The sequence below is a fragment of the Montipora capricornis genome, chromosome 8 (assembly GCF_036669925.1).
Source record: "Montipora capricornis isolate CH-2021 chromosome 8, ASM3666992v2, whole genome shotgun sequence".
Taxonomy (NCBI): domain Eukaryota; kingdom Metazoa; phylum Cnidaria; class Anthozoa; order Scleractinia; family Acroporidae; genus Montipora; species Montipora capricornis.
This window is the reverse complement of record NC_090890.1, coordinates 54,377,213-54,387,212: the sequence shown is the minus strand read 5'-3', so window position 1 is coordinate 54,387,212 and position 10,000 is coordinate 54,377,213. Positions and strand designations below refer to the sequence as shown.

At 41.2% G+C, this 10,000-nt stretch overlaps 1 protein-coding gene across 1 annotated transcript; it reads left to right on the top strand.

The window, feature by feature from the left end:
• Positions 1-5,028: 5,028 nt before the first annotated feature.
• On the top strand, positions 5,029-9,774 carry LOC138060581 (uncharacterized). The gene is made up of 4 exons (XM_068906425.1): positions 5,029-5,117; positions 5,389-6,459; positions 6,946-7,942; positions 8,393-9,774. Exons 2-4 carry the CDS (start codon positions 5,569-5,571, stop codon positions 9,298-9,300), a joined length of 2,796 nt encoding a protein of 931 aa, XP_068762526.1. The 5' UTR covers positions 5,029-5,117; positions 5,389-5,568; the 3' UTR covers positions 9,301-9,774.
• Positions 9,775-10,000: the final 226 nt, after the last annotated feature.

Below are 10,000 nucleotides of genomic sequence, written 5' to 3'. Positions count from 1 at the left end.
TATAGGTCTTAAAGATTTACCAAGTAAAGTTTCAAGGTCGAACTCGGAACGCTTCCCTTCGAAGGAATCGGAAGTCTGAGCAATATCAACGTGCAAAATGGCGCCGGATTTATAACAAACATCTAACATTATAGTTACAATCACTTGCGTTAAAATATATCAATCTAAATTTACCTTTGACAATTTTAAGTTTAAGCATTGCAGAGCTAAAATATAGGTCTTACAGATTTACCAAGTAAAGTTTCAAGGTCTATCTCAGTACGCTTTCTAAGAGACAAGTCAGTTAACTTATCAGCGCTTGTCAACAAACATTAAAAAACATTTTTCTCGTCCCGTCACTCGATCAGAAGGGAACTTTCCATATCTTATTTCGTTTGAAATTCACAAGTCGTTTTAGATTAGGTTAAACGCAATAAACACATTTGGCCTCTCAGACCTAAACAGTTTCAAAATAAAGATCGGTTGAAAAGAATTACTAACCCCACATATCTCAAGACTGCCTGGAATTTTTACTTCAGTCACTTGATCTTCCTAAAGCGCCGTATCCCGTAAATGCAACCTTGTTTCGATGTCTCAAGCGCTCAGGATGCGAGCAATACAGTACTCCAAATATTTTTAATACTATCAACTCACGACTTTTCGTTGAATTGCACAGAATTGAAAAGGAGTTAAACAAAGTAATCCGAACCCAAACAAACAAACAAAGACTGCACTAATTAAATGTAAAATTGGCACTGACACCATGAAACGACTGAAACCGAAAACGAAATTTACATTTACCTTATCCTTTTCTCCATTTTGTGTCCACCATTGCAAACTTTCTGTAAAAACACATCAGAGGCTTTAAAGTTCATATTCAGATCCATTTGTGGCGCTTCGAAATGCGTGCATGCTTGGCGCACAGGAAATTTACCAGAGAGTCACGCAACCGTGCGCACGAGCACACCCGTCACTATTGTGCAACAACATTTCGCAACAGGTTGAAAATACAGCGTTGGTCATATATCCTTGTTTAACTCGATCTCATCTTTTCTTGAATGGCTCACTGTAGCTACAAAGCGCTTCTAGGTAAGGTCACCCCTTCCCAGGGCACACCTTGCGGTCAGTCCACAGATTATCCTGGTCAGCTGGAATGTATTGCGCTCAAAGATTGTACAAAAGATGTAACTGGCCATTTAAAGATCTTAAACCTCAGCGCAGATGAGGGTTTAGGATCTGAAATAAAGTTGCTGTTAGCCAGAGCAGGTAAATACCACCCTAAAATATAATATTTTGGTCTTTTTATCAGCTATATTATTATTATACGTTTTACTTTTTATCATCGTGCACTTGAGGGTGGTTATTCTCAACAAATTCTACTACTAGGGGTTTTCTCTGTGGAAGAACATCACTATGCCTTGAGCATTTGTCCAAGGCACAGGGCTGATTTCGGCATCCGCTGGAGGACAGGGAAGACCATGTGTACAGTGCCCAAAGAATTAGCAGTACATAAAACTACAACTGCTAAAGGGAGCCACCGAGTGGATAGCTTGAAGTCGGCGTTTATTTTCAAAACCACGAACACATGTATTCCAGTTGGATCACGTAAGTTGCAAACTTTTCTGCGAAGATTGGTTAGATAATGGTAATTTTTCACGGTTAAGAATCACATATAAGGTGGCACACAAGGCGAGGAGTTTGCTAGCACTCTATTAAAGAAACAGTAAGAAATTTCCACGAGACAGTGACAAGAGAGGAGAGAGCGTGCAAGGAGAGGGAAAGGCGCTTTTAAGATGTATTAATTATCACGTGTCGCTTGTTACTGGGTTGCCAACCCAGTCGGAATCTGTGTTTAATTTCGTCGTTTTTTTATTTTTCGTTTTCTTTTTTTTTTTTATATTTTTTTCCGTGTCGGTAAAAGTCTTGCCTGTCACTCCCCTGCTAAGTGGTGTCTTTGTGCATAGAGCCTTCTACCCGTATTTTCTTAGGATCGAGAGGGTAGTGGGAAATGCGTAGATTTCCCTGGTGGTCACAGTAGAACGATTAACTTAACCGGCAATGGCGTCGAAAGTCATGTAACGCGAATGGCGTTTTAGTGGATCTCTGATCAAAATGTACCCTTATGAAGCTCAATAATGGCAAGCGAATTGGATACTGAATAAGACAGGCGGTCAAATGTTAGAAGCGACGAGTAATGGACTTCGACAACAATCTGTCGCCCGTCGAGCCGTAATCAAAGTGAGCTGTCTTCCTAAAATTTTGCCAAGTGTGGTGTTTTGTACAACACTGAAACAAAATGAACAGTTCTCTAGTAACTCAGTATGGGTTCAGCAAAGATAGAGAAGGAATCCATATAGTGGATCTGTTATCTCAGTTGTCTCGCTATTTGTCAGATTTGTATTTACCTGTTCTCAACTCTGGACAGTCTTCCGGTATAACAATTGGAAATTTCACTAATAAGTCATTGACGTGAATGGCTGTTTAGTGGATCTTTAAACAAAATATACCCTAATGGAGCTCAAGAAGGGATCGTCAATTGGATGAGCAAGACAGCGCTGATCAATAAATATCTGGATTTTAAGAGACGAGTAATGGTCTTCGACAACAATTTCATTTTTCGCCATTGGATATCAAGTGAGCTTTGTTTCTAATATTTTACTAACTTGGTATTATATAAAACACGGAAATCAAATAGCAATTTTTTTTATGGATTTAACCATAGTTACTAATAACTATGATTTAACAAATTAACATTGAAGAATCGAACGCCTACAAGAATGCATCACAGTGTTTACTCAAGTCGCATCTTAGTTGTCTGACAATTTACATTTACCGGTATTTTGTACTCAACTCTGCAAAGGTGTAAAATATTTGGAAATGTGACAGTGAAAAATTACTTGAATGAAAGCTTGTTGTCTCTTTTGTGCTTTATTATTTACGGTCAAGGTTCTTTCGAAAAGGGTTGAATGTGAACTGTCAGAAATTTATTTAATTGCATATGCTTTGTGATTGTGTGTTTCGCTTGCACGCACGCAACTGAAATAGGAAGGGTTTCTTGCCTCTTATAGCAAATATGTTGCTTGTTTCAATAAATGTTTCGCTGGAAAATATTTCTGTGAAATTTCTAGCTTTTGTAAATTTATCATGTTGTGTAATTTTCGAGCTTAGCAAATTTGCATACATGTGTTGAAATGTGATACGGGGAGAGTTTTTGTGGTAACGCATAAGTCACGAAAATAAACAGGTCTGTGGGAAGCGTGCTTGAGTTTCAACAAAATGACCCCCAAAATCGGCAAAAGATTGTGACGCTGATGAATAATAAAGTAGCTACTATTACCAAAACGATGGAATTACCTGGTGATAAATAACCTTGTCTTGGAGAGTAAATTTTTGATTTTCCATAAACAATGGTCAACCTGTGAGAGTTGGGCGATTGTGATCTTTGTGTTGAATTCGCACATTTCTTGTCAAAATTTATAACAATCGAAAGAAAAAGAAAAGCAGCAAAAACAAAAACCCGGTAGCTTGGCATCATTTGACACAGATGCTTCACTGTTTCGCGAGTAAACATGCCGCGGTAAAATAACGCGGTAACTTGATCACTGCGCCCGCTGAATTCGATGTGCGATTTACTCGGTGCAGCCAAACTTGTACAATTACAACAAAACAACTAAAATCTCCCAAACTGTTTTTCGCTGATGGTAACTTTTTATATTCGTGGTTCAAAATTAATGTTGTTTTCAAGTCGTAGATTTTGTTACCGATGGCAAAATATTTATTCTCGATCGACCGTCCTGAAACATCATTCTGCTCTTATTAAAAATTGTGTATCCATATTTATTTACTTTTACATCAATATTTGTTTTGCATAAAGCAAGCTAACAAAATCTGTATCTTGCTTGGTTCGCAGTTGATAGCATTAAAATAGAATTTTCGGTCCTATGCTTCTGTTACTGAGTGGTATATTTCTTACTAACCCCGCCGGACAGGGTTAACTTCAGCTTTCAAATTTGTTTACAAAGCTGTCAGATGCTGTCAGTGCACGCTTACACTTGTGGTGGAACGAAGTTGCATGATCAACATGTCAGCCCAGAAGCCAATGTTTCTCGATTCCCTTTTATTTTCTTCAATCTCTCTGGGTTCAGTACGTTGCTAGTAACCACATGTCTTCGCAAGGGGCTATTTATCAAAGACTTATACAATGGCGCTTCAATGGTAGACAATACAAAAACAATATCGTGTACTGTTAGACCTACATATTACGCAAAGACAACTGTCAACATGTCATCCCAGAAGACAATGTTTTTCACTTCCCATTTATTTTCTTCAATCTTTCTGGGCTCAGTACTTTGCTAGTAACCACATGTCTTCTCAGGCTATTTACCCAAGACTTCTACCATGGCACTACAATAATAGACTACCAAAACAATATCGTGCACTCTTAGAGCTACATATTACGCAAGGACAACTTGAATCTCCTGGAAGACAACACACAGCTTACTTGACATTATGGAATAAATCGCTGTGTTACTTCACTACCACACGTAAGCAATGCGTCTTTATTTTTTCTTAAGAAGACAGGAATTTCTTCTTTCTGACAAATGATTAATTAATAGGCCGGTAGCCAAGTTTTTAACCTCTGAAAAGGATTTGTTTCGTCGTAGAAACATGTGAAGACCTGTGAGCCAAAGGGCCTCTGCTGGTATGACTTCTGGTATGACTTCTGGGTGACCCTTCCCCCCCCCCCCCCAAACTAGAAAAAATTGCGTGGACCGCTGCACGTACCACAGGCAACCCAGTGTACCCTCACGGAGGGTCTAGTTTGTATTACGCAGGGGTCACTTGGGGGTGCGGGTAATCCAAGCACACCTTGCAGTCCTCATTCAAAATTATTGGTCTTGCGGGCAGGAAGTTCTCTTCTTTCTATGTATGTTTTAAATGTATTGTTTATACAGTATATTGACATTAATTTCTGTTCGTCTGTTCATTTTGTGTTGCTTTTGGCAATTTGTAAACAATGCAACGAGTATATCAGCAAACAGGCAAAGCCCAACCAAACTCTAGTGTTTGCTTCAGGTGGGGTGGAGCCCGTCCCCGGGGTCTCGCACCTGCAAGAGTTACCCGAGCCCCATTTGTTGGTAAGTAGTAATAAGAAACACTAGTGTAAATGGTTCGCTTAAGTGGCTCCTTTAACGATGGTATGAGATGTTTTCCTTCCAAAAAGAAATTCATCATTCATTATTTCATTTCCTTTTTAATCCTTTTTTACTTTAGGGGATTTCTTTTCATTTCTTTCTTTCTTTCTTAACGGGTTTGTGTGGGTGTTGGCTTATGAATAAAATAAAACAAAATAAACATTTTATCATACTTTATAGTAATTACACAATATATTTGTTTGAACTGTTTCAGGTAGAGGGGGAAACAGGCCGTTCAAGTGCAGAAACAACTAGTAGTGAGTTATCGTCTGATGACCTTGCAACTGAACTGAAGAGGCTGGAGATATCGTCAAGAGGACGGGATGATGAGACGTTCCTCAGTCCGGATACCGGAAGTCTTGTTTCTTCGACGAGTGACGAGGCCCCAACCACTATGCAAGAACCTCGTAAAAAGTTGAACGAATATCTGGTTTTGAAGAACATCCCGCCAATAACTCAGCCCTGGATGGAATGGGATAAAGCTGGAGAGAGCACTAAGAAGAGATACACCAAAAGGACAGTGGAGATCTTTTCTTCAGTCCTACAAGATCTTACACCTAATTATGCAGGTTCTCTTTGGCAAGCGGTCGTCTCGTCCCCTGCCATGAACAAAGCTCTTAAACTCGATGAATTATCACAAACGTCCAAGAATTATCTTCAGGCCTTAGCAGAGGCATACGGTAAAGCTCAAGGGTGGGAGACAAGAAGGCAGATCTTGTCTATCATGTCAGGCGTTGCCAGCTTCAATGATATTTCAAGATTTATACCAGGCTTAACTAGATATCGCTATAGCTTGGCCAACCTGCATCGCTTACAGTATGGTAGCGGGGCTCCCACAACGCACCACCCTTCGCCGAGGATAAAGGTTGATCTGAAGCAACTTGACCATTTTTTATCGTATATAACAAGTCCGCATTTGGTGCAGGATCTACCATTTGGGCAGAAAACGTTGAAACTCTCTTCTGGCCACCTGGTTGAGATACCAAACGTCATAAGGACGATGATACCCCAAAGAATAGCACGTCAGTACGCTCAGTACTGCCACGAAACTGGCTTTAAACCATTCAGTGAGCGTACTATGCTTCGTGTATTGGAGGAATGCAAGGCCTCGGTCCGAAAATCTCTCCAAGGACTTGACTACGTGGCCGCAGACGGTGCGCGTGCCTTTGAAGACTTAGAGAATTTAGTCCGCCGACTTGGAGAGCTCGGTCTCGGGAAAGAGTGGGAGTTGCAGTACGTGGAATTGCTCAAGGGTTCAAAATTATACCTTAAAAGTGATTTTAAGGTAAGGCTTAATTAAAAATAATAATACCGTATTTTTTCGAATAAGCGCCCAACCTCGAAAAAGCGCCCACCTCGATTAGGTGCCCAGCCTCGAAAAAGTGCCCACCCCCTTTTCCTCCCACGCAAACTAACCCCCCGAAAAATATTGAATAAGTACTCAAGAGACTTCCCCGAAGGCGGAGTTTTCTTCAGAGTATTTTACAGAAACCTTTTGTTACATCTTCGCGTTTGGTACTACCATTTATTGTTTTGTTACAAAATAAACATACTACTTTTGCTGAAAATTTAATAAGCGCCCAGCCTCGAATAAGCGCCCACTCTCAAGGTCCAAAAATTTAATAAGCGCCCAGGGCGGTTGATTGAATAAATACAGCAATTGGAAAGAATTTAATCATTCTTTACAAAGACTTTAAGTATAAAATTTAAAGAATGATTTAATTGTCACTATTTGTCACAATAAATGCTGTGTGTTTTAAACATCTTACAGGTCCACGTGTGTTCTTCATCTGAGATTGCGAGTCATTGCAGTGTGTTTGCCTTAAGTGACTCCACCAGTCCTGATCTGCAGCAGCAGTGTAGCCACAAACACGAAGAATGCTGTGAGCAATGTGAGATCCTGCACTCAACTCTTCAGAACATTTCCTCTGCAGTAGAAAGAGCATCGTTTGCCACGCAAGATGACAAAGAAGAGGCCCTGTTCTTAGTCAACGCTTCTGTGCTTGCCATCCAGTCATGGAAATGTCATCTGCTGAGGTCGGCTCACCAGGACCAGGCTCGTTTGGACGCTATCGACGCTCTTGATCAGGAGACAGTTTTTATCGTCAACGACTGGGCGATGAAGTTTCTTCCTCATAGATACCGTGAGTCCCAAACGGACTGGTTTGGCAAGCGTGGGTTATCATGGCACATATCGGTGGTGTACAGACGGAAGGAGGAGGAACTACAGTGGCAAGCCTTTATCCACGCAGTTCAGTCCTGCAGCCAGGGGAGTTCAGCTGTGGCATCCATAATGCATCATGTCTTGGAAACACTCAAGCACGAGCACCCTGAGATAAACAAAGCCTACTTCAGACAAGACAACGCAGGCTGTTACCACTCCACTCGCACGATACTAGCTTGCAGAGAGATGGCAGCAAGCACTGGAGTAAAAGTAGTCCGCGTAGATTTTAGCGATCCCCAAGGCGGAAAAGGGGCAGCAGACCGGCTGGCTGCAAGCTGTAAAAGGCATATCAGGGCGTTTATTGATGAAGGCAATGATGTTTGCACTGCCGATGAGCTTAAAGACGCATTATTATCGCATGGTGGATTGAAAGGTGTAAGAGTTGTTTCCCTTGATACGATCATCGAAACACCTGACAGTGGGCAAACTATTACTGGCATTACAAAACTGAACAATTTTGAGTTTAGCTGTACAGAGTCTGTTACCTGTTGGCGTGCGTATTGTGTTGGTCGCGGAAAAATCATCAATCCAGGATCTTCATCAAGTAAGTATGGGAATTAAAACTAAAAGTGAGCTACTGAGAATTAATGGATGAGTTGCCGCTAAATTTAAGTTCTGTATTAAAATGCAAAAGTGTAAGACCCTTACTTTATTGGAGAACCTTACCATACAATAATTATCTGCAAGTACATGTATCAGATACCTTTGGAGTCCCACGCAATATTCTTGGTTCTGATAAATGAAGAAATGATTGTCGCAGTTGTAGGAGCAATTTAAAGAATTACCATTTTGTTCAATTTTTTGGGTGGCTTAAACGGGAAAACCCATAACTTCTACGTACGTTAGCGCGGCAGCGCTATAATTACCGAGCTATGAATAACCATGTATTGGGAACATACGTTTATTTCTGTCATGTTTGCTTTAAAAACTTATAAATGATTTGAAAAAGAAATCAGAAAACAACTCTTTATTGGTATTAATTTATTTACCCAAGGTCCTCGATACCAAGTACTTCAGAAATCATTCTCCGAAGGAGATTTTACTTCCTTCCGATGTAAATCTGAAAAACAGGTTGGACAGACAGCTTCAACATCAGCAACTGTGGCCGAGCCATCTGGTGTCATTTCGGAAGACAGTGACCTATCCACAGGGGTTTATTCCTGTCCTCAAGACGGCTGCGTTCGTGTGTTCCAAAGAGTGTCTGCTTTAGAGAAACATCTGTCTGTAGAAAAATGTTCCCGATCCCCGGAGAAATATTCTCTAATGGATTTAGCGAAAATGGGGTACAAGACCCATTTGGAAGAAGGTGTTGGCATATTGCCCTCTCTTAAAGCCCCAGTTGCTCACCAGGAGGGTCACTTTGTACCAAATGAGGGATGGGCCCTCAGAGCAGCAAAGAAGGCGTATAGATTCAGCGAAAAGCAAAAGTCTTACTTACTGGCGAAATTCTCTATCGGTCAAACAACGGGCCGTAAGCTTGACGCCGAGGTTGTGGCGAGGGAAATGAGACGCGCCCGTGGAGCAGATGGTGTGCGACTTTTCCAGTCCTCAGAATTCCTAACCAGTTTGCAGATTGCGTCCTTCTTCTCAAGGCAAAGCGCTACACTACGGCAAAAGGACCCAGCAGATGAAGCCGATATCCGGGCATCTCAAGAGGAAGCTAACTTTAGTGCAGCGAAGGAGGTCGTTGAAACTATTCAGCTCAACCATCCTCTGGTATACGATCAGTACAACCTATGTGAGATGGCGCTCAGTGGTAACTTGAAAGTCCTCAAGCTACCGATGCTTCAGCGCTTGTGCGAGGATCTCGGCCTTGATGCACCTGTCCCGCCTGTGCGCAAGAAGGCTCCATACTTGGCACTCTTAGAGGAAATAGCCAAAAAGTGCACATGCCGAAAGTAACTCTTTTATTAATAGCTTCCTGGAAGTGTTTTAGCCACAACCAGTTTTATAAAACGGGTTGAAAACGGGGGGAAGGGGTACTCCCTCAAAAAATTGCCAAGGTTCTACTGGTTCCTCCTTCCCAGGTTCTCCCTCTAAGGTTGGTGCCTTTTAGAGGATGAAATCTGTGGAGTGGTATCGCCTAGGGTTCGACCGCAGCTGTAGCAGTACCTTTTAGGTTTTTTTTAAACTATGAAAATGAAGGGAACTGTTTTGGGGTTGAACTAAAGCCACTTACGTAATGAGAATATTGCGATCAGAGCCGCCTCCACAGGAAGTGGGACTACCCCCTCCTCCCCAAGTCTGAGAGTCAATGACAAAACCAAACAAAACCAAAAAAACAATATCAAAGAAAGCTCCCCTACCGGGATGAAGTAATGAAATTCATTTTATAACTGCGTTTAGCAAGACCTAAAACAAAGATCTTACTTTGAAAAATACCCTGCGAAAAATTTTTACTTCTAAACGTACTCCTTCCCCACCCCCATCGTGACAACATGTCAAAACGTTTATCCCGCGGGTGGGAAGTTATAGTTGTTGTTTTTTAATATTATTATTCCTACCGGTTCGTGAAAATAATACTTCGTTTTAGAAAAACGCTAATTTGAGCAAAATTAACTCGTTTAAGTTTTAAGACCACGCTGGGTGGAAGGGAGAGGGT

What these genes read in the sequence shown, in the direction of transcription:
- LOC138060581 (XM_068906425.1), top strand. Translation starts at nt 5,569, where the DNA reads ATGCAAGAACCTCGTAAAAAGTTGAACGAATATCTGGTTTTGAAGAAC. An exon ending in ACCTTAAAAGTGATTTTAAG is followed by an intron (nt 6,460 to 6,945) that starts GTAAGGCTTAAT and finishes AACATCTTACAG; the next exon opens with GTCCACGTGTGTTCTTCATC. An exon ending in CAATCCAGGATCTTCATCAA is followed by an intron (nt 7,943 to 8,392) that starts GTAAGTATGGGA and finishes TATTTACCCAAG; the next exon opens with GTCCTCGATACCAAGTACTT.